The sequence below is a fragment of the Chlorocebus sabaeus genome, chromosome 3 (genome assembly GCF_047675955.1).
Source record: "Chlorocebus sabaeus isolate Y175 chromosome 3, mChlSab1.0.hap1, whole genome shotgun sequence".
In the NCBI taxonomy this organism is placed as follows: Eukaryota; Metazoa; Chordata; class Mammalia; order Primates; family Cercopithecidae; genus Chlorocebus; species Chlorocebus sabaeus.
This window is the reverse complement of record NC_132906.1, coordinates 21,610,018-21,635,209: the sequence shown is the minus strand read 5'-3', so window position 1 is coordinate 21,635,209 and position 25,192 is coordinate 21,610,018. Positions and strand designations below refer to the sequence as shown.

Genomic DNA, 25,192 nt, shown 5'->3' with positions numbered 1-25,192 from the left:
CTCTGGGCCTCATTTCCTTCGGTGATATTCTACTATCCTTAAAGGATTATCCCACTGAGTAGGACATCTGATTTATAGCAAAGTTATAGAGATGGAACAACAATTATTAAAATTGAACCAAAAGAGTAAAAACACATTGAATTTAAATTGATAACATTCTGTGGGTTCAACTATTTCCAGACTATTATCGTGAATATTCAGTGGCTCATTTCCAATAAGTGGAACAAGTTGTGATTCAAGATGGATCCCCTGAGCTCATTTTCCTGACCCCTAAACTGATCCCCGGAAATCTCCTGGATTCCTATGGAAACCACACCAGTTATAGCCATTATAAGAGTACTTTGTACTGTCCTGACTTAGTTATCATGTACGTACAAGAATCTCTGTGACCCAGCATCTAGAGGAGAGGCTACTTACTGTTGTTTCCTCTGTGTCCTTCACATTGCCCAGCCCAGTACCATGCACACAGCAGGAGTTCAGTGTTGACTAAAGGAATGAATGGATAAATATTAGCAGATTGTTTTAGAACTAAATGAAGAGCCAAGCACTGGGGAAATCCTGAAACAAGGAGAAGAAGAAATTGTGTGTGTGTGTGGGTGGGTGGGTGTCAGTCACTGTCTATATCTACCTACCTTGTGTTAGTTTACCTGACCCACCACCAACCTAAATTTAGGAAGGGTACTTCCTCTGTCCCACAGAAGTTCCTCTAACCCCACACTATCCTGCCAAAGATTCCTGAATTATCACAATCCTGTGAGTTTCAGCTTACAACGAGATGTGGCTGATGTGTTTCACATAGGGTATTTGCACTGTTATCTATGACTTTCATGGAATCAACCTTATATAATCTGTTACCTATATAAAAACTTCACCTTGGTAACAAAATTATACAATTTAAGAAAAAAGGCAAGGAAGGGATTATTGTTCTTAAAGGGACGTCAAATTTACCACACCGCTCATGGAAGTATACACAAAAGCATGTCTCTAACAAGCCTGGAGCCTGGCTCCTACGTGGAAATGATGACTGTTTAGATAGAAGTCGTTGCTAGGAGGATTTTACGTTTGGCATGTGCTGATTTCCATTCCAAATTCACAGCGCAGTGTGATTGCCAGGCTAGAAACCAAGGGTTGAGGGAGGAAAATTGAGTAGTGCAAGTGGTGAGTCTCTCCCAGACAGCATGACCTTGGATACCTGACTTAACCTCTGTGTGCCCGTGATTCTCCAACCTGTAAAAATGGAAATGTGACCTCACTTATTCTAGGTCTCCAAATAACATTTGTAATGCTCTTTGATGATCCCATTAAATCAGTGGCCTGGAAATATCAAGATGTGTCAGGTACAGCATTTATTTACCTGCTTATGGTCTGCCCAAGTGTTTCCACTTGATTGGCATATGGATAATTGTCTAATTGGAACACACTCAATTGAAACCACCAAAGAATGTAATAGTGCATCTGTTTAACACCACACTCTCAAATGTTAAATTAAAATTATGCTGCCATCAGCCAATCCAACCAAGAGACTCTTCTGATTAAGTTCTAGCTGCTTATGAACTTCCATAATTGAGGCACTTTAGTACTTAAAAATTCAAACTAGAAAGAATATTATAGACACTCATACATTTCAAGTGAAAAAGACCTGAAAGGCTGACTTAAATGATCTAGTTGTGAACTACCTCCCTGTTTTTATAGGACCTCTAGTCAAATGAGTGGCAGTTTTGAATCATCGTTGTTTTGAATACATAAATATTAGATTTTGAGTTTATACCTTGAAAACAAAAGAGCGCATTAACTTTGTAGAATGCAGAAAACAGTCTAGGAGTGTTGATTTTATTTTTCTGATAGTGGTGATTTTGTGCTTACTGTGGTGAAACTTGAAGAATAAATTACATAATTATAAAGTCATTGATTAGATTTCCTTAGCCTGTTGAGAAATATTTCTTTTCAGATTAAGAAGGATATCTGGAACTGCCAAGTAATGAATCAAAATGTCTTAAATGAAACTGCTCTTTTCCTCAAAAAGTTTTATATATCCCTATGTTTAGAACAATACATTAGTAGTTTATCATTCCTCAGGTGGTCTTATGGGGGGTTGTTTTTGTTTTGGTGGGCTTTTTGTTGTTGTTGTTGTTATTGCTGGATCATGGTTTAATCCCATAGAAGTGGGGAAACAAGAGCAAACATTCATTTATCCCTTCATTTATTCATTCAGCACCTATTATATATTCGAGGTAACCTAATCATTGACCTTAATATTGGCAAATGTAGTCTGGTTGGGGAGACAGATATGAAATATGGTATACCATATTAAGTGCTTTGGGAGCAAGAAGGTAGATGAACTAACTTTGCTTCAGTGATTAGAGAACATTTTTATGGAGGAAGAACCCAAGGCTACCACATTTTCATAGTGTAGGTTCTGCCCTGGACAAGAGCAGCAGGCCAAAGGGGTAAGTGGGAATGAAATCAAGCCTCAAAGCCAGTGCCCAACCATCTGCCTGGTGAGGGATTGTGTCCACCTAGAGAGGATGGGGCTCTTTTCAATTTTACAAAGGCATCATCTGAGTTGATCTTGGGCCAAAAGCAGCATTTGAGGTGGTGCTTAAAGCATGAGTAGGAATCAGCCAGACAGAATTCTGAGTAGGAAACTTATCATAAGTCATGGAAGCAACTGGCATGTCTGGGGAAGGATGAGTTCAGTGGTTTAGATTTGATCTATAGGGGTTAGAGAATTTACAGTACTTTTAATCATGGGAGCACTTTAATTCATGGGAAGTCAACTCTCTCAGGAGTATTGGGTAAACGGCAGGGAGAACAGGAAGAACCCAGAGGAGAGGAGATGGTAGCCTTCACTACGACAGCAAGGATGCAATGGAGGAAAGGTCAAGGAACCAGCAAAGAGGTTGTGAGAGTGATGAAAGGGCCAGCGTTGACTTCACGGTTTTAACTCTGGATACCAGGGGAAGAGGTTTAGACTGGTTGGGCTGGGAAGGGTAGGTGTGCTAATGGGCACAGTTGGAAACACAGGAAGTGAAGGGTCTGGTAGGTAGTAAGAAAGAGGCAGAGGCTGTAAAGGCAGTCTTGTAAAGCACCAGCACATGTGATATGCAGTTAAAGCCATGGGCGTGAATAGGATCCCCTGGAGAGAGCGTGTAGTGAGAAGAAAAGAATCTGGAATACTAGTTGGCAATTAGCAAGGCACTGGTGACTGTAGTGAGAGCAGTTTGAGTACAGTACTAGGGATTAAAGTCACATTATAGTAGAATGAAGATTAAATAAGCATTTCAGGATACAGTGGTTTTCATCCCTAGTTACACATTAGAATAATTACCTGTGAAGGTGTTTTAAAAATGATCAGTGCCTGGGTCCCACCTCTCAATATTCTGAGTTAATTGGTCTTCTGTCAAGCTCAGAAATAAGTATTTTTTTGAAAATCTTCCCAGATAATATTAATGGAGAGTCAGAATTAAAAACCACTGCTCTTGACTATTTTAAGAATTATAAATAAACCCCCATAGCTGGCAAGCATATAAGATGCTTAAAATCACAGGGAATCAAAGTAGTACAAAATTTTTCAAAGATGAAGAATCTTGGTGTTCTATTAAACTGGCAACAATTAGAAAGCTAAACAATGCTTTTAGTGTTGTTATTCAGTGGAGCACAGCAGCTCTTACACACCACTGACAGGCAGGTAGACTGGCATGACCATCCCGGAGAGCAGCTTTGCCAAATTCACTCTTTGACCTAAGAGTTCTACCACTGGATACGCATCCCAGGGAAATCCTCCCATAGGGCCATAAGGGAACTTGCACTAGCATGGTCCAGTGCAGGCTTGTATACAGCAGGAAGAATTGGGGTAATCTGAATGGCCTTCACTGTGAGAGTGGGTTGGGTAAAATTGGGTGGATGTACCCCATCAGAAGCATGGATTAGATACATAAAATAGTAACGTGTATACCTGTGTAACAAACCTGTACGTTCTGCACATATATCCCAGAACTTAAAGTATAATAAAAATAATAATAAATCAAGCTCAGTAAAATCTCAAGGCAATTTCAAAGTTTTCTTATGTATAGCACATTTTGGGACTAAAAAGGGAAAATCCATTAGGTTTTTTAATAAATTCATTTATTAAAAAAATAGTAACATGGATGGATCTTGGGAACATAATGCTAATTTAAAATATAGTAAACAATAGGAAACATAATATCACAAAAATACACACAAAACAACGACAATATATGTTCTGGAGAAACACATTGAAATAAAAATCTAGACACTACATCATTGAAGTGATTGCCTACACGTAAGAAGAAAAGGAAGCACTGATGAGCGGGAAGACGTTACATTTAAAAAGTGTGAATCCAAGAACGGATGAGATAAGAGGGAGACTAAAAGAAGAGTGGTCAAGGGAAAGGGGTGTGTGTGTGTGTGTGTGTGTGTGTGTGTGTGTGTTTTAGTAGAAGGAAGAGTTGTAAGTGTGTGCATGAAATGAAGACTCCAATGTACTTCTCCCTCTTATTTATTCACAGTATTGGTAATAGCTGAGAGATGTGTCCAAGTAGTATTCCTTTCTTTGTTCTTCCCCAATCTGAAATTCATTTGATTTTTTCTCATTGCTAAACCAGTGTGTGTTTGTTACAGATATATCAGAAAATTGACAAGCAAAACAGAAAGATCCATGAACCCACCCACCTAGAGACAGCGTCTAGATCCTTTCCTACGAATATGCTGCAAAGTTAAATTTTGTAACCTGAATGTATTTTTTGCTGAGCAGTGCTTTTTGAGCTTCTGTGTATTAGAAGACATTTGTGCAACTTCATTTTAAAGGGCTGCATAATGTCTGATGATACAGATACACCATTATTAATGTCCACCTCCCTTCTTCTGGACATCAGTTATATTTGGTTTTGCCACCTCAAGCGCTGCAGTAAGCAAACATAAGCTACCTACCTTTGAAGACAAACTTCCTATCTTTCATTTGACTCGTTTTTCAAAAGAGATTTAAGGACTGGATTTGAAATTGTCTCATAAAGTAAAATCCACTCAGCATTATCCAAGTCAGGGCACCAGTTCCCTTTGGAACTGTTCTGGGGCCAGTCAGGAATGTGAATGAAGGAACAGAGCCATTCCCCACTGTCTGGACACAATGTAGGTACTTGTCACTATGCCAAAGTGCAATATGGGCTCCTTGGTTTCTGTACTTTAATCAGTGATGCACAATTAAATCCCATAAATTGTTAAGTGAGAGAATGTGGAATGTGTACATTACCTCACATGTGATTGATTATTTCATGAGCAGGTGGTAAAATAGGATGCGCTGAGCTTTTAGAAAATTGCAAGAAATCACTGTTTATGCTACAGGACCAAAGTAGGTTCTTACAGCAGTTAGCAGAACAAGCAAGCCCAAGGGAAAGCGCGGTGGTTTTTCTGAGTATTTCCTACCCTGCAAGATTCCCCCAAACCAGTAGTTTTGGAGATTTAATGTAATCCTTCCGGTTGGTAGGTTGAAGCCTGAGAAATCCAGTGCCAGTGTTTCTCCAGGCTTTGATGGTTAGGAACTGGCCAGGCAGCTCTGCAGCCAGCTTCTCAAGGCCCTGAAGACGTAGCCTGGCTGTTGGAGACAGGTCTCTTCAGGCAGGAATCCACTAACATTTCCAGATCATTAGTACAGCGGTTGTTATGTACGGTAGCTGAAGAAATGCACTTCTGTCTTTTCGAACTAGTCCTTTGTTGTCAAGAAGCTTTGAATAGTCAGAGCTGTTTCCAGGGCCTGGTTTGCAGCTCTTGAATGTATTCTCTGGCCTATGTATATATTAACACATCACCAGGTCCCAAAGAATTCGCACTGCACAGCGCTGTGCTTTTGGCAGACAAGGAAAAGCCTTCACATGAGTTACAGTTGATAGGGCAAGGGAAGCTCAGGGCTTACAAAAATCCCTTCAGTGGCCCTGCTTAAAAATAGCAGTGTAGGCCATAGCTTAGTGTTTTGACAGTTTATATCAGCAGTTTTCTCGGCTGATATATTGATCGCAGTTTGGACTTCAGTCCTGCTGATCTAATAAAACATCACCGTCATAACAGAGAAAGCAAAAGGATCTTTTGTGGTCCCAGCCACTTGGCAAAGTAGCTTTATAGAGTTTCTGTAAAGCTAGCTTTACTGCAATATGTAAAAGGAAGCAACACTGGACAAGTTGACTATATTGTAATTTTTTCGTCTGTCAATGTAATGTATTAGCACTATCCTATATATTTTTACAAATAGGCATTTGCTCAAAGGAATATAATGATGCCTTCACAAATATGAAAATGAGTTTTGTGCATCATTATCACAAATAACCTAACAGTGTGTCAAAACCGCAACGCCCCTGATACTTAGTGTGGAAACACACGAGGTCAACTGAGGTCTGAATTAAGCTTCAAGACATGTAAACATCTTCTACTGATAATTCTGAATGGATATTGTGGATATTTTTAAATCACCTGGCCTTCGACCCTACTTACGCTAAATATCCTTTAATTTCACAGCAATTGCTAACTATCCAGGAGGAGTTAAACAACAAAAAGTCAGAACTGGAACAAGCGAAGGAAGAGCAGTCCCATACGCAAGCATTATTAAAAGTCCTGCAGGAACAAGTAAGTGAATGAAACAGCTCCGATTTGTGAATCAGTCCAAACACCCCAATGCCTGCCTGCCTCGTGCGTCACCCGTGCAAACATTCATGAAAGTAATCTGCAGTACAATTAGCCTGAACCCTGTCAAACCTCCTAGCAGCTTTGCTGTGCGGAATTTATAACCTCATTTCCAGCATCGCTGTCCTCACTCCTGTACCTGTTTAGATTGCCCAGGCCTGCCAGTGTTGTGTGAAAGTTTCTTCCAGAAGACAACCAAATTTTGATAAAAGTTTCAAAATACTGGCAATGAGGTACGTTTCAAAGTAAGCAGCTGGTTTCCTCTTAAGTCTAACAGTGAGGAAAATGAGTTTAGCATAACCCATGAGACTCCTGCAGACACATGAAAAGGACTGATTCATAGCAACATTTAAAAACTATCCTCCTCGTGCATCAGGGTACTTATCTAACCGTGGTGAGCAACAGACCTTTTATATGAAGTTTGTAAATCTGATCATTTCCTTGTGGCTTTCTTTGATACAAAAGTGTGGCCTGACATTGATAAGTGGATTGGAAAGTATTGTCTTACAGCGGGGTAAGATGGAGTACGCAGCAGGCAGCAGAGGGAAATCTAAGCCCACTATCTACATGAGAGGAACCAGGAGAGCTCTTGAAATGCCTTCCTATTTCTGGCCTTCACTTGCTGCCAACAATGTATGAATGGTAATTTGAAGGAAAAAAATTGCATACAGTAACCCCAACCCTCTGTGGCTAATCAAATGAGATTGTTTTAAATTTTTCACTGACACATCAAGGTTATTCATTGTATAAATAACCTTACACTGTATATATAACTTCAAAGGTGACATTTGAGAAAATATAAAGTCAGCTCTATGTCACTTTGTGAGTGATTTTTGATTTTTTTTTAATGGTTTGGGGTCCAGAAATATCTTTTTAGTTATTTTCTCCTAAAGGTATGATTGATTTGTGAGAGAAAAGTACAGATATTAGTTTATAAACCTTTATAGCTTTGGAAGAAAATGCTTTATAAAACTAATAGTTATCTTCATGTGATGAATATAGATTCAGTAACTTGTACTGAGGCTGACGCTGTATGATTTCAGATATAAGAGACTGAAGTGAAAAATCTAGTTGACTGAATTCACAATGACCTGCAGTTGAGGAGACCTGAAATCACTGTCCTTTCCACTGTTATATTATGAAAAGACTCCCAGCAAAGTGGAACTGAGTTGGTCCAAATTTGCTCCAAATCAACCAACATAGCTCTGAGCTTTTGTTGTTTTCTGCTCTCTCACCCCGATTTTTTTTCTTTTAGATAGCTTTGACCGGACTGGGGAGGGGTGAATTTCTCTTCTCTCTAAATGACTCAAATCCTTGATCTTGAAGTCCAAACCCTAGTCATAAAAATAGATTCTGAGTTTTGCAGAAAGTATTGATATATCTTGTGATGGCATGCATTTTTAAAGAGAAGAGCACACACAGGTATGGGTGAAACATCACACTTCACTCTCCATTATTTAAAAAACAGAGAACATGAAGAAGATTCGAAACAGCTAAAATCAGTAAAGACCTAGAAAATACAATTGAGAAGGAAGAATTTTAAATCTGAAATATTAATTAAAATGGGATAGCTCTGATACCAAGAATCTTTAAGCCTAAGACACCAAATGTATGTGGGTGCTGGTGCCATTACCAAGCTGTTTGTCCAAGAGCCCCTCCCCTGCTACCCCTTGGTGGTTCTTGCAAAAGGGGCCATGCAGTGTACAGGTTCTTTCTGTGCCCCTGCACCCACACACAGATGTGCACTGGTGGCACCTCTCACCTCCACTGACCACTGCCTCTGAGGTTGTCTTTGGATTTGTGTAGAGTAACTCCATGTGTAAACAGTTTCAGTGCCCACATAGATGTGGCCTAAACAAATGGACACATGCAGGGGAAGATACACCCTTCTCTGCAGACTTGGAATGTTGCTATTCACACAATTGCCTCGTGCTGGGAATCCTGACAAGCAAGGACAGATCCTGAGGGCAGACCTTTCCCACCCTCAGGCCCCAGCCCCTCCAGGGAAGGCCAGGCTACCTGCTAAGCTCTCAGTCTTCCCATTTGCGAAGATGCAGCTTTTCTGGGTCCCTCCAGGCCCCACTGACTCCTGCCTCTCATCTCCTTTACAATGAGGATAGCTTCCTACCTCTGGAGCTTGTTCACAAACCTCAGTTTCATCAGACAAGATGTTCAGCCCTATCTGGGGGAGAGCAGCAGCTAAAGGAGAGAAGAAGAGGGGGCAGAGAGGAGAACAAAGCAGCAGCTGTCCTGGAGCTGCAGCTGGAGGAAGGAGAGGGGTGGGCTGCAGCGGGGAGGGGTTTCCTCCGTGGTTCTGGCCACAGAGCACAGCAGAGTGAACAATGAATGCCAGGAGACAGGGAGTGAGGGGAGAGTAAACAGGAGCAGAAAAAGCAAGGGCAGAGTTAGAAGACATCATGGAATGGGAAGAATGGAGTTTATTTAAAAGGGAGAAGAGCAACTGGCACATCATGTTGGTAAACACGTAAAGGTGGAACAGACATTCATAAAATAGTCCTTTACTTCTGCTGAAAAAGAACAAGACCTTCTGAGCTAACCCCACTCAAACTCATGGGAGCACAAGCTACAGGACTTAAGGTGGGATGAGCAGAGGGGTTGATGAAGAGGAAGATGAGGGATACCTCAATAAGAAACACTCAGCTAGGAAAAGAGCGAGGCGATTTTTAAAAAGTCCTTTTGTGTCCTGTGATAATAGAGAGTAGTCCTATCACTGTGGCACACCTCTGCCTTGTCATATATGCCATACATCACCCATGCTCCCCTGTGTCTGTCGTTGTGTAGAAACATCAATGATGTTGCCCTAAAGAACAGTGGGCAGACTTTCTTCTTAACTGGGAGTGATATGGAAATGAGCCAAAGAGGCTTTGGTCCATAATCAACTACCCGATCCTCAGTGTCTTCATGTTCCCATTCCTTTGGCAAAACCCCTCCTTTGGCATGGAGTGGGTAGGGCTTTTTGCTGGGAGTTTAATACTGGCCTTCAAAAACTGAAGAAGCTTTCATTTTAATATGCACAAGTAGCCAGAAGGAACCAATGTTCTGAATCAAACACATTGGTGGTATATGTGCATTGATTTTCTTTCAAATCTTAAGTATTTTTTCCTACCATGAATACTTTGTATTAGGCATAAAAAAGATAATGGAGGAGATGCTGCTTCCTAAATCAGGAAAAAATACTGGCAAAACCGTTTCAAGACATGTCACCCTCTTCCTTTGCTGTCTGATACTAAATGTCTGTTTTGAGTCAGGCTAGGATAAAATGGCAATTAAAGGTTTCCTGAAACCTCCTGATAACTGATTACTCCTAAGCCTCTGAGAAAAAGAAGTGTTTTCAAATATTCACTGTTAAAAATCTCATTTGAGAAATATCGTTTCTTCTAATGCTTCCGTGGCCAAGGAGATATCATCCAAACTCTTTCTCTACCGAAGAAGCAACCGTCTTTGGTCCTCCAGAGATGTCAGTCATTCAAATATATTCTCAAGGAGGACATGTCTAACACAGTAGCATGTTAAAAGCAGCTGAAAATGTATCATTCACGAATAATCGTTAATATAACATCATTTTGCTGGTGGCAACTTGCAAACACTGCAGGGTTTAAATTAATAGCAATCCAACTAGGAAATGAAATCATTTATTATTCTTAAGAACCGATTTTATACATTTTATGCCTATGGAACTGCTTTCTAATCTTATTATTTAAAAAATAATGACCAAGACCCATTTATTCTTGTGCCAGGCATCAAACTTCATGAAATATTGGTCTCAAATTGGCTCCAAGAAGGCTCATTAAAAATATGTGCTCCATCTGTTTTACTTCGTTGGAAGTTTTATAAAGTACAACCTCAGATAAATCAGTTAACAAGATGATGTACTTAAGAGATTTGCTTGCTTATTCATTTTTTTGTTTTGTGTTGTTTTTCCTTAAAATTTGCAGTTAAAAGGTACCAAGGAATTGGTCGAGACCAATGGCCACAGCCATGAGGATTCAAATGTAGGTACCACAAACCTGGTATTTGTTCTTCTTGCTTGATGTTGGTTGAACACATGGGGATGTGGCACTTTATCTACCACATAAAGGAAATCAGAAGCTCTGCCTCTCAGCAGCTTAAGATTAATATATAGGGTTTGGCACGAAAATGTGATTGACAGGCACTGCTACTGTTAGCCTGGTTTATCAAATGTCAATTTAGAAGTATATGAGTTAATCCCCACCATCGAAAATTCTAATCTCAGTGAGTCTGTTTGAGCTCTTTGTATTTCCAAAACTGTAACTGATGATATACTGGGAGGGAAATGGAAAGAGACCCGACAGGGTAATCAGTTGTGCATTGCATGTATATTCATTAAGTTTGCCTGCCAGCGAAGGTGGTACCTAAATGACTGACATGCTGAAAAGGTCTCAGAGCAAACGCCTTCTCTCAGAATAGCCCTTGAAATGTATTCCTTCTCTGTTCCTCACCCAGAATAGTAGCACAGTGCATCCGTCTTCTTGATAGAGAATAATGTGTGATGGTACAAGATCCCAGTTACACCATGACTTCCTCTCTTAGTGTTCCTTGAATATCCAATTGTCAAAAAGTAAACAAGTATTCTTCTTGCCTTGAAAGTTCTTTAGTCTCAGATGGAATATTACACTATGTAGATCATTGCCTCTCCATATGTTTGATGATTTTGTCTTTTTTAAATCTCTCTGATATCTGTATGTATTTGATTATCCTCATCAAAGAAAATGCTTACTAAGCAGTTCTTTTCACAGAACACAGAATTAGACATGATAATGAATGCCTGATTACACTAGAGCTAGGAGAAATTATATATTTCTTGTTCACTCTTGTTTTAATTATATACAACAGAGAGCCTAATATTCAGAGTATCAAAAAAATCCCACTTAATCATTATTGTTCCTACCCAGCAGATATTTAACAATGATGTTTACTGAGGACTTACGTGTTCATAGTGCTCTGCTAAGTTCTAGGGGAACAGAAATGGGGGTTACAAAGAAATATAAGACTAATTGTCTGCCCTCGGGGAACTTATAACTGAGTTAAGGAATTAAGAAACACATAACAATATACAGGACATGGTAAGTGTACAGGAAGTTGAGGCAGCTATATGATGTAGTTTGAAATCCAGACTTCGCTGCTTATTACATGTGTTAGGCTGACAAGTTACTTAACCTCTCTGAGCTTCCTTTTTCTCACTTGCAAAAAGAATGGCAAAGCCTATCTCAAAAACATGTCATAATGTACTGACCTAAGGCCTGGGAAGACCTTAAGGTGTTACCAGTATGGTTTCTTTTTTTTTTTTTTTTTAATTTAAGTTCTAGGGTACATGTGCACAACATGCAGGTTTGTTACATATGTATACATGTGCCATGCTGGTGTGCTGCACCCATAAACTCATCATTTACATTAGGTATATCTCCTAATGCTATCCCTCCCCACTACCCCCTCCCCACAATAGGACCCAGTGTGTGATGCTCCCCTTCCTGTGTCCAAGTGATCTCATTGTTCAGTTCCCACCTATGAGTGAGAACATGCGGTATTTGGTTTTCTGTTCTTATGATAGTTTGGTGAGAATGATGGTTTCCAGCTGCATCCATGTCCCTACAAAGGACACGAACTCATCCTTTGTTATGGCTGTATAGTATTCCATGGTGTATATGTGCCACATTTTCTTAATCCAGTCTGTCACTGATGGACATTTGGGTTGATTCCAAGTCTTTGCTATTGTAAATACTGCCACAGTAAACATACATGTGCATGTGTCTTTAAAGCAGCATGACTTATAATCCTTTGAGTATATCCCCAGTAATAGGATGGCTGGGTCAAATGGTATTTCTAGTTCTAGATCCTTGAAGAATTGCCACACTGTCTTCCACAATGGTTGAACTAGTTTACAGTCCCACCAACAGTGTAAAAGTGTTCCTATTTCTCCACATCCTCTCCAGCACCTGTTGTTTCCTGATTTTTTTAATGATTGCCATTCTAAATGGTGTGAGATGGTATCTCATTGTGGTTTTGATTTGCATTTCTCTGATGGCGAGTGATGATGAGCATTTTTTCATGTGTCTGTTGGCTGTATGAATGTCTTCTTTTGAGAAGTGTCTGTTCATATCCTTTGCCCACTTTTTGATGGGGTTGTTTTTTTCTTGCAAATCTGATTGAGTTCTTTATAGGTTCTGGATATTACCCCTTTGTCAGACGAGTCCATTGCAAAAATTTTCTCCCATTCTGTAGGTTGCCTGTTCACTCTGATGGTAGTTTCTTTTGCTGTGCAGAAGCTCTTTAGTTTAATGAGATCCCATTTGTCAATTTTGGCTTTTGTTGCCGTTGCTTTTGGTGTTTTAGACATGAAGTCCTTGCCCATGCCTATGTCCTGAATGGTATTACCTAGATTTTCTTCTAGGGATTTTATGGTCTAACATTTAAGTCTCGAATCCATCTTGCATTAATTTTCATATAAGGAGTAAGGAAAGGATCCAGTTTCAGCTTTCTACTTATGGCTAGCCAATTTTCCCAGCACCATTTATTAAATAGGGAATCCTTTCCCCATTCCTTGTTTTTGTCAGGTTTGTCAAAGATCAGATGGCTGTAGATGTGTGGTATTATTTCTGAGGGCTCTGTTCTGTTCCATTGGTCTGTATCTCTGTTTTGGTATCAGCACCATGCTGTTTTGGTTACTGTAGCCTTGTAGTATAGTTTGAAGTCAGGTAGCAGGATGCCTCCAGCTTTGTTCTTTTGGCTTAGGATTGTCTTGGCAATGCAGGGTCTTTTTTCGTTCCGTACGAACTTTAAAGCAGTTTTTTCCAATTCTGTGAAGAAAGTCATTGGTAGCTTCATGGGGATGGCATTGAATCTATAAATTACCTTGGGCAGTATGGCCATTTTCACAATATTGATTCTTCCTATCCATGAGCATGGTATGTTCTTCCATTTGTTTGTGTCTTCTTTTATTTCACTGAGCAGTGGTTTGTAGTTCTCCTTGAAGAGGTCCTTTACATCCATTGTAAGTTGGATTCCTAGGTATTTTATTCTCTTTGAAGCTATTGTGAATGGGAGTTCATTCATGATTTGGCTCTCTATTTGTCTGTTACTGGTGTATAAGAATGCTTGTGATTTTTGCACATTGATTTTGTATCCTGAGACTTTGCTGAAGTTGCTTATCAGCTTAAGGAGATTTTGGGTTGAGACAATGGGGTTTTCTAAATATACAATCATGTCATCTGCAAACAGGGACAATTTGACTTCTTCTTTTCCTAACTGAATACCCTTCATTTCTTTCTCTTGTCTGATTGCCCTAGCCAGAACTTCCAACACTATGTTGAATAGGAGTGGTGAGAGACGGCATCCCTGTCTTGTGCCAGTTTTCAAAGGAAATGCTTCCAGTTTTTGCCCATTCAGTATGATATTGGCTGTGGGTCTGTCATAAACAGCTCTTATTATTTTGAGATACGTCCCATCAATACCAAATTTATTGAGCGTTTTTAGCATGAAGGGCTGTTGAATTTTGTCAAAGGCCTTTTCTACATCTATTGAGAGAATCATGTGGTTTCATATAAACATCTGTTTATATGCTGGATTATGTTTATTGATTTGCATATGTTGAACCAGCCTTGCATCCCAGGGATGAAGCCCACTTGATCATGGTGGATAAGCTTTTTGATGTGCTGCTGGATTCGGTTTGCCAGTATTTTATTGAAGATTTTTGCATGGATGTTCATCAGGGATATTGATCAAAATTCCCTTTTTTTGTTGTATCTCTGTCTGGCTTTGGTATCAGGATGATGCTGGCCTTGTAAAATGAGTTAGGGAGGATTCCCTCTTTTTCTATTGATTGGAATAGTTTCAGAAGGAATGGTACCAACTCCTCCTTGTACCTCTGGTAGAATTCGGCTGTGAATCTGTCTGGTCCTGCACTTTTTGTGGTTGGTAGGCTATTAATTATTGCCTCAATTTCAGAGTCTGCTATTGATCTATTCAGGGATTCAACTTCTTCCTGGTTTAGTCTTGGGAGAGTGTAAGTGTCCAGGAAATTATCCATTTCTTCTAGATTTTCTAGTTTATTTGCGTAGAGGTGTTTATAGTATTCTCTGATGGTAGTTTGTATTTCTGTGGGGTCGGTGGTGATATCCCCTTTATCATTTTTTATTGCGTCTATTTGATTCTTCTCTCTTTTCTTCTTTATTAGTCTTGCTAGTGGTCTGTCAATTTTGTTGATCTTTTCAAAAAACCAACTCCTGGATTCATTGATTTTTTGGAGGGTTTTTTGTGTCTCTATCTCCTTCAGTTCTGCTCTGATCTTAGTTATTTCTTGCCTTCTGCTAGCTTTTGAATGTGTTTGCTCTTTCTTCTCTAGTTCTTTTAATTGTGATGATAGGGTGTCAGTTTTAGATCTTTTCTGCTGTCTCTTATGGGCATTTAGTGCTATAAATTTCCCTCTACACACTGCTTTAAATGTGTCCCAGAGATTCTTGTATGTTGTATCTTTATTCTCATTGGTTTCAAAGAACATCTTTATTTCTGCCTTCATTTTGTTATGTACCCAGTAGTCATTCAGGAGCAGGTTGTTCAGTTTCCATGTAGTTGAGCGGTTTTGATTCAGTTTCTTAGTCCTGAGTTCTAGTTTGATTACACTGTGGTCCGAGAGACAGTTTCTTATAATTTCTGTTCTTTTACATTTGCTGAAGAGTGCTTTACTTCCAACTATGTGGTCAATTTTGGAATAAGTGCGATGTGGTACTGAGAAGAATGTATATTCTGTTGCTTTGGGGTGGAGAGTTCTGTAGATGTCTATTAGGTCCACTTGGTGCAGAGTTGAGTTTGATTCCTGGATATTCTTTTTAACTTTCTGTCTCGTTGATCTGTCTAATGTTGGCGGTGGAGTGTAAAGTCTCCCATTATTATTGTATGGGAGTCTAAGTCTCTTTGTAAGTCTCTAAGGACTTGCTTTATGAATCTGGGTGCTCCTGTATTGGGTGCATATATATTTAGGATAATTAGCTCTTCCTGATCAATTGATCCCTTTACCATTGTGTAATGGTCTTCTTTGTCTCTTTTGATGTTTGATGGTTTAAAGTCTGTTTTATCAGAGACATGGATTGCAACCCCTGCTATTTTTTGTTTTCCATTTGCTTGGTAGATCTTCCTCCATCCCTTTATTTTGAGCCTATGTGTGTCTCTGCATGTGAGATGGGTCTCCTGAATACAGCAAACTGATGGGTCTTGACTCTTTATCCAGTTTTCCAGTCTGTATCTTTTTATTGGACCATTTAGTCCATTTACATTTAAGGTTAATATTGTTACGTGTGAACTTGATCCCGTCAGTATGATATTAGCTGGTTATTTTGCTCGCTAGTTGATGCAGTTTCTTCCTAGCATCGATGGACTTTACATTTTGAAATGTTTTTGCAATGGCTGGTACTTGTTGTTCCTTTCCATGTTTAGTGCTTCCTTCAGGATCTCTTGTAGGGCAGGTCTGGTGGTGACAAAACCTCTAAGCCTTTGCTTGTCTGTAAAGGACTTTATTTCTCCTTCACTTATGAAACTTAGTTTGGATATGAAATTCTGGGTTGAAAATTCTTTTCTTTAAGAATGTTGAATATTGGCCCCCACTCTCTTCTGGCTTGGAGAGTTTCTGCTGAGAGATCTGCTGTTAGTGGACTGATGGGCTTCCCTTTGTGTGTAACCCGACCTTTCTCTCTGGCTGCCCTTAACATTTTTTCCTTCATTTCAACTTTGGTGAATCTAACAATTATGTGTCTTGGAGTTGGTCTTCTCGAGGAGCATCTTTGTGGCGTTCTCTGTGTTTCTTGAATTTGAATGTTGGCCTGCCTTACTAGGTTGGGGAAGTTCTCCTGGATGATATCCTGCAGAGTGTTTTCTAACTTGGGTCCATTAATCCGTCACTTTCAGGCACACCAATCAGACGTAGATTTGGTCTTTTCACATAATCCCATACTTCTTGGAGGCTTTGTTCACTTCTTTTTACTCTTTTTCTCCACACTTTTCTCACTTCATTTCATTCGTTTGATCTTCAATCACTGATACTCTTTCTTCCAGTTGATCGAGTCAGTTACTGAAGCTTGTGCATTTGTCACGTAGTTCTCATGTTATGGTTTTCATCTCTATCAGTTCTTTTAAGGTCTTCTCTGCATTGATTATTCTAGTTATCCATTCATCCATTCTTTTTGCAAGGTTTTTAGTTTCTTTGCGCTGGTTATGTAGTTCCTCCTTTAGCTCTGAGAAGTTTGATCGACTGAAGCCTTCTTCTCTCAACTGGTCAAAGTCATTCTCCGTCCAGCTTTGTTCCGTTGCTGGTGATGAGCTGCGTTTCTTTGGAGGGGAAGATGCACTCTGATTTTTTGAATTTCCGGTTTTACTACACTGCTTTTTCCCCATCTTTGTGGTTTTGTCTGCCTTTGGTCTTTGATGATGGTGACATACTGATGCGGTTTTGGTGTGGGTGTCCTTTCTGTTTGTTAGTTTTCCTTCTAACAGTCAGGACCCTCAGCTGTAGGTCTGTTGGAGTTTGCTTGAGGTGCACTCCAGACCCTATTTGCCTGGGTATCAGCAGCGGTGGCTGCAGAGGATAGAATATTGCTGCACAGCGAGTGTTGCTGTCTGATTCTTGCTCTGGAAGCTTCGTCTCAGGGGTATACCCTGCCATGTGAGGTGTGAGGTGTCAGTCTGCACCTAGTGGGGGATGTCTCCCAGTTAGGCTACTCAGGGGTCAGGGACCCACTTGAGCAGGCAGTCTGTCCATTCTCAGATCTCAGCCTCTGTGCTGGGAGATCCACTGCTCTCTTCAAAGTTATCAGACAGGAGCATTTACCTCTGCCAAGGTTTCTGCTTCATTTTGTTTAGCTATGCTCTGTCCCCAGAGGAGGAGTCTATAGAGGCAGGCCTGCCTCCTTGAGCTGTGGTGGGCTCCAGCCAATTCGAGCTTCCCTGTGGCTTTGTTTACCCACTTAAGCCTCAGCAATGGTGAACAACCCTCCCCCAGCCTCGCTACTTCCTTGCAGTTAGCTCTCAGACTGCTGTGCTAGCAATGAGGGAGGCTCTGTGGGCATGGGACCCTCTGGGCCAGGTGTGGGATATAATCTCCTGGTGTGCCATTTGCTAAGACCCTTGGTAAAGCACAGTATTAGGGTGGGAGTTACCTGATTTTCCAGGTGTTGTGTGTCTCAGATTCCCTTGGCTAGGAAAAGGGATTCCCTTCCCCCTTGCACTTCTGCAGGTGGGGAGATGCCTCGCCCTGCTTCAGCTCTGGCTGATTGGGCTGTACCAGCTGACCAGCACCGATTGTCCAGCATTCCCCAGTGAGACGCACCTGGTACCTCAATTGAAAATGCAGGAATCACCTGTCTTCTGTGTCACTGACACCGGGAGCTCGAGGCTGAAACTGTTCTTATTCGGCCATCTTGGGTGTGCCCCCCAGTATGGTTTCTTTGTGCTAGATAATCAAGAAAGGTTTCCTGGATCTGTGGGACTTGGGTTTGGTTTTGGGGAGTGAATAGGATTGAGAAAGTGGAAAGCCAGAGGAGGAAGCCATTCATATAGAGCTCTCCATAGGCAATGTTGTGAGATATAGTTTATCTTCCCACTCTGATATTCATGACCCCCATCCTTACCCTAAAACCCTTCTTCAGCACCCTGTCTTCCAGGGACACATGGCTGCCACATTCTCAACCAAAACCTTCATATCCACTCCACACAGGGCCAGCCCCTCTGTGGCTTCCAGGGAAGCTGCTGTCTGTTCCAATAAACCAAAGTGGCAGTGGGCCTCAATTTCCTAGTTTGTAAAATGGGAATAGCTCCTACCTTGCCTTCCTTAAGGCTTATTGTGAGAAACAAATGAGATAATATATGTGGAAGCACTTGTAATTGTGAGTTTCTAAGATGTTTTGATTATATATTGATCTGCTGATTGAATTAGATGATACATGTAAAGACAGGCCTAACACAATATCTAGCCCGTAGGCCCTTTCTGAAAAATTTTAAAGGTCTTTTGTTATTCAATGGAAAAAGTGAAGTGAGATAATCTTTGAGGTCTTTGTCCCTTCTACAGGAAAGGTTTCAGCTTTTTCAGATACCTGTCTAGAGTCTATGACATAGGCTTTGTAATCAACTCAAAGCAATGACTGTTGAGAGATGGGGTTCTGGCCCAGTAGGAGGGAAGAGCAGCACCTTGACCCAGGGGGTGGGGGAGATATTTGTGAAGTAACAGAGCCTGACCGTCCTTGCCAGTCACTGCGCGTGGCCACCTCTCTCCCTAGGCAGAAGGCTGGGCTCATCTTTACAATCACTGCCTGTTTTATCAGGGGTTTCCCAGTTGGTGGATTACTCACTCATCCTCTTTTCTGTCTGAACTTTGTCTCCTTTTGGCAGTTTCCCCAATACCTCCACAGGGTAGTGAAAGAAAAGAAATAATCAATTATTTTGCCCTCACATTAGGAGCACTGGCAACATATTTTGCAAATCTATTCTTAAATGTCTGAAATGAAGTCTAGTCTCATCTGAAGTTGCCACCAGCCTTGTGGTGGTTCAAAGAGATGAGGCCTTCAAACCTGACTGAGAGGGTTTGAATCCACTTTGATCACTGAGTAGATGTGACTGAGGCAAGTTATTTCTGAACTTCACTCCTCATTTGTGTGTTAATGAAACCATGTACATTAACACCGAGCCTAGAGTACATACTCAACAAGTATTAATTCTCTCTTCATGCATCAATAGTATTTAATATAGGCTGGGTGCGGAGGCTCATGTCTGTATTCCTAGCACTTCGGGAGGCCGAGGTGGGGGGGATCTCTTGAGCCTAGAAGTTCAAGACCAGACTGGGCAACGTGGCACACCTGTAGTACCAGCTACTTGGGAGGCTGAAGCAGGATCATCCCTTGAGCCCAGGAGGCAGAGGTTGCAGTGAGCTGAGCTCACACCACTGCACTCCAACCTGGGTGACAGAGCGAGATCCTGTCTCAGAAACAAACAAAAAAAAAGTATTTAATATAGCAGACAAGACTTTTGGCAGGATGAATTTTAAGGCACAACGCAAGGTTTAAAGCCTCTGGCCCAAAGGCTATTGACTGAGACAAATAAATTATTTTTCATTATAATTATTTATATCGGGCAGGAATTTTATGCATTATCATTTATTAATAACAATTATACAGTGGACTGGTGCCACCTTAGCTGAGTGTTCTTGCGAGAGCTGACAATTGTTTTTTTAAAACCAGTATGTTTTATTATAAAAGTAAAAAACAAAAGTATGTTTGGAGGTTGCAAATTATAGAAAGAAAAGAATACAGGGGTAAGGAAAAAAAATCTTGGTATCTCATTACTCAGAGATAACCACCATTAACACTTTCTTTTAGTTTTTCCAGTCATATATATGACCAGAGGGAAAAACCCATAAATAAATGAATAAATAAATACTATCATCTTGTCTTCAGTTTTGTACCTTTTTGATTTTTCATTATAGCATAAATATTTTTCTTGTCACCAAATGTTCCTCAAAGATATGATTTTTAATGGCTGTATAATGTAGATATGAAATAACTGAACCACACGCCTGTGTGTCAGGCATTTAACTTCCTGTTGTTGCTATTATAAATAATTCCATAATTAACATATCCATAAATCTTGGTTGCATCTCATATTTGTTTCTAGGGGATTCTGTATATTAATAGCTGTGTGGTGGAGTCTGGCAGGGAGCTTCAAACTTCTGGAATTGCCTGGCATTCAGAATACCAGTGCGGCTGCTGCACACTTATAGTATCTATTAGTCGTCCTGAAGGAATCCACTAAAGGATATGTGGAGTCTTGAATTTCCTCATTTGTCTTAGTCTCAAGACTCATCTAGCTTATGGTCTGTTAGTATTACTTTTCTGTTGTTTTTACGTTCTGCTGTGTACTACCAGGATCTGACCAACACATTGTCCAGCATGCTTGAGGTCTCAGAACAGACACACCCTTAAAAAACCCAACCCTTGCCCCTTATCACAAGATCTTCTGTGAACGCATGACCAACGGAAAAGTTTTCTGAAAGCAGATGTAAAACTGTGAGGGCCAGAAACTGAAGTCAACTGCCAAGGCCTTGTTCTCCAAGAGGACTTGTGCAGTTCACGCTCACCCTGCTGGTTGTTTTCTCTTTGTATTTGGAACTGGATATATTAATGACAGGCAAGTCAACTATTGAAGTGTAACCAAATTTAAAACTAACCTTTATGCCAGTTTCTTTAAGGATTTCAGTTGTTTCAGACCCAATTTTCTTTCCTGGAAAGCAAACCTATAAATTTTCTCTTCATCTGTCTCTGAGCTATCTCCACGTTCCTAGGACTGTTGAATAACTAACCTGGTCCCTGGTAATTATGTATAACAGATATCAACATCTTAAATTGTAAAATATATACATATCATGTTCTTATCTTGCATCGTTTTCGATGACCTCCTTCCCAGCAGGATCGCCACCTATGATCCTTGCATGTGTGTCTGGTGGAGGGGAAGGATGGGGAGGGAGAACTGTAGGATCAGGTAGGAGGAATGAAATGCAGTGACAGCTTCAGCCAGCAATGTTTAAAAGAATTTGATCTAAAAGCTTTCCATGAATTTTCTCTCCTCCCATCCTTGTTTCTGTTATAGGAAAGCTGCTACCTCACATTCCTCTATTTGCTCAATTCACACTCCCACACTGGGGTTAAAGAAATCACTGGCAATTTGTAATGAGGTTTAATGGGTGATGCTGAAGGTTGCCACTGTCAAACAGAACACCCTTCCCATCCACCAATAAAACAAAAACACAAAAGAGAAAAGACTTTTCAGTTTTTCACATCACCTCCTTAAGAAAGTAAATCCTCGGAGCTGTCTTTAAATCTGTCAGAGTAAAGACGTTAGGAGCGTATGGAAGAGATATGTGCAAAGAACATTCTTCAAGTTTAGTACAGCACAGCAGAAGGCTATCGTTAACCATGTATTTTAATGATGTATGTAAGGAACCTCCGCACGTGCTGAGTCCTCTGCTCAGTTTCTGAGTATAGCTTCCACTCTTTAGGCACGGAGGCGTGAGAGAGAATACGTACTGATGTACCAAACAAGGCGAAAAAGAAAAAGACCACTTCTACGAAAGAATGGGACCATATCTTCAAAAGGAAAAAGCAACTCAGGCTGGATTCTTTCTTCGCAGAACTTGCTGCCTGGTCTTAGGGGCCCCGATCTTGAACTGGGAGAGAAGCAGACAAAACAGAAAGGGACAAATGTAAGGTTTCACACCCCACCCACAGCTCTATCAAAAGGAAAATGAGGCCGGGCGTGGTGGCTCACACCTGTATTCCCAGCACTTTGGGAGGCCGAGGCGGGTGGTCACGAGGTCAGGAGTTTTAAGACCAGCCTGGCCAACATGGTGAAACCCCGTCTCTACTAAAAATACAAAAATTAGCTGGGCATAGTGGTGCGTGCCTATAAATCCCAGCTACTCGGGAGGCTGAGGCAGGAGAATTGCTTGAACCGGGACCCGGGAGGCAGAGGTAGCAGTGAGCCAAGATCGTGCCACTGCACTCCAGCCTGGGCTACAGCAAGACTCTTAAAAAAAAAAAAAAATGAGGTCAGGAGATCGAGACCATCCTGGCTAACACGGTGAAACCCTGTCTCTACTAAAAATACAAAAAATTAGCTGAGCGTGGTGGCAGGCGCCTGTAGTCCCAGCTACTCAGGAGGCTGAGGCAGGAGAATGGCATGAACCTGGGAAGCAGAGCTTGCAGTGAGCCAAGATCGCACCACTGCACTCCAGCCTGGGCGACAGAGTGCGGCTCCATCTCAAAAAACAAAAACAAAAACAAAAACAAACAAAAAAAAAAAAAAAAGGAAAATGAGCCCAGACCCACCAGGACTGAGCCCAGCAGACACTGGCATGGGACCAAAGGTGTCACAGCTCTTGTGTCCTGCTCCATACATTTCTCCGTCCAGCCTTTCTCCTTGCTGCCCTCGACCTGTACAGAGACTCATTTGTGTCCCCACACAGCCTGACATTACTTTCTCCTTGGTACACCCACAAACATTCATTGAGGGAGGCAGCAGAGTGTTGAGGTTAAGAACAGATCTGGACATGAAGCAGCCCAGTTTCAATATGGGTGACCCTGAGCCATACACTGAATCCCTGCACCTCCATTTTTTTCACCTCCAAAATGAAGGTAATAACCATACCTACCTCACAGGGTTACCGTGAGCCTTGCTTTGCAGTGCTGATGTGATCAGCACGTGTTAGACATTACTGTTACCCAGCCTTGGACACACCGGGCACTGAGCAAGGTTGTGGAGACCCCGTGGTGAGTAATAAAGATGTGATTTTTGCTCCCGCGTGGAGCTGACTCCACGTCCTCATGCCTTTCACTTACCAAAACCTGCTAGTCTTCTTGTTTGATTCCATCAGGACTCATCCTCTGCCTGCAGGTCAGTATCACCGTGGGAATGATGAGCTTGGAGTAATTTATTTGTATTTTTCCAGCAATCCTCTGGAGACAAGACTGTTTTTGGAAGGACTGGCTCCCTGGTAGGCTTGGGAGGAGAGTCTGGTAGGAGTGGGGCACAATGAGCAGTACAGAGAACTTTATGGCCTCCAGAAAGCTCAACTGGAAAATCAGCAGCCACTTTGTCCTCCCTTTAGAGAGGGATGGGCCCATATCTGTAGATGTGTGAGGTCACCTTTGCTCTACAGATGCCTGAAGTCAAGAAAGTGGACTTTTCATGGACTAATATTTCCTTTACCCTATAGAATATATTACCCTGTCCACATATTAAATGCTTATACCCAGAACTTGCTCTTTTCCCCCAGTTACAGCCCTGTAACATTATTGCTTTTCTCCTGCCAATGCTTCCTTCCTCACCTCTACACCCCCTGCCCCTGTGCAGCAGCCTTCTTCCAGCTGTTTCACCACGTTTTCTGCTGGGAATTAGCTGCATGTGCTGCAGTTTACTGTGAAACCCACAGTTCCGTCTGAAAACATCCACACACATCCCAACCCAGCACCCTTGAAAAGCTCAGCGATTACAAAGGGACCCTGTTAGGACACTCCCATCCCAGCATGTACAGAGCTCCAAGGAAGGATTAGAGAGGGAACTGCTGTCAAAAACAGACAGAAGCTGGCTCATGGTGAGTGCTCTTGTATCCAGTCAAGGCTCAGAGAAGTTTCCTTCCCAGACACCTCAATGCCAACTGACTATGTTTCCACTGCTGGGGGTTGGGGCTAGAAGTTTGTCCTTTTCATAAGGGCAGGAGTTGGTGGTACCTGCTTGGTCATTAGTGAATTTGGAGCATGTAACAGATTAGCAGGCTTAATAAAGCTGACAGATTGGGTTTAGAGATTTGAAAATACCTTCTTCCTCCAGGCCAGGTTAGAGAAAATCAGGCAAAGGAAACAAATTTCAGTGCTGTGTGAAATGGTCTGACATGGACATGGATACCTGTATAGGGAAAACCAACATCTGAAAAAAAGTTATCCATTTTGGAGACAGAATGTCCTTCCCCAGAAAGGCTCATAATCCTACCAGAGATAAATGCAAAAGCAATTGTTTAGAATGGAGATTAGTAACTTTCATAGAGCCAATATACATACATATAAGTATGCACAAATACCATTATCCCTAAAGTACCATTTTCTTTTTATGAAAAATGTAGAAATGCAGGAAAAAAAAAAAAAAGATAACCATTTGCCATCTCACCACTCACAAATTAGTTTCCACTTCTTTGTATTTCCATTATCTTTGTTTATGTGCATGTATATACATTTTTACCAAATGTGTAGCATATCATATGGACAATTTTACAACCTACATTTTTATCAATAATGAGCATTTGCTCATTATTAAATAGGTTTTTAAAATGTATTTTATCAGTGCATAGATGTACATATTTTCAGGTATCTATGATATTTTCATATATTCATATAATATATAATGACCAAATCAGGACAATTGGATATCCATTGCCTTAAATGCTTTTCTTTATTCTATGAACACTCAGATTCTTCTCTTTTAGCTATGTTGAAATATACAATAGATTACTGTTAACTCATCAACCTACTGAACTATCAAACTCTATCTATTCTATCTAAGTGTATTCTTATACCCAATAATCAACCTCTCTTCATCCCTAACCCTAACCCGGCCTGGACTGTGGCAACCAATCTACTCTCTATCTTCATGAGATCCACTTTTTTAGCTCCCCCATATGAGTGAGCCCATGTGGTGTTTAACTTTCAGTGTCTGGGTTATTTCACTTTACGTAATGACCTCCAGTTTCATCGATGTTGCTGCAAATGAGAGGATTCCATTCTCTGTATGGCTAAACAGTATTCCATTGTGTGTGTATGTGTGTTTGTGTGTGTGAATACATATATATATCACACTTTTTTTATTATTAAAGTTCTAGGGTACATGTGCACAACGTGCAGGTTTGTTACATATGTATACATGTGCCTTGTTGGTGTGC

The 25,192-nt window shown here is 40.9% G+C and overlaps 1 protein-coding gene across 5 annotated transcripts in view; it reads left to right on the top strand.

Annotated features, from left to right (window-relative positions):
* ENOX1 (ecto-NOX disulfide-thiol exchanger 1) overlaps nucleotides 1-25,192 on the top strand; it is a 582,538-nt gene that overhangs the window by 506,874 nt on the left and 50,472 nt on the right. For 4 of the 5 annotated variants that reach the window (XM_037986753.2, XM_037986751.2, XM_037986747.2 and 1 more), the window contains 2 exons: nucleotides 6,526-6,633; nucleotides 10,647-10,703. In XM_037986753.2, coding sequence (XP_037842681.1) covers nucleotides 6,526-6,633; nucleotides 10,647-10,703 — 165 coding nt within the window. The remainder of the gene's footprint in view (nucleotides 1-6,525; nucleotides 6,634-10,646; nucleotides 10,704-25,192) is intronic. The other variant, XM_073013850.1, reaches the window with a different exon arrangement.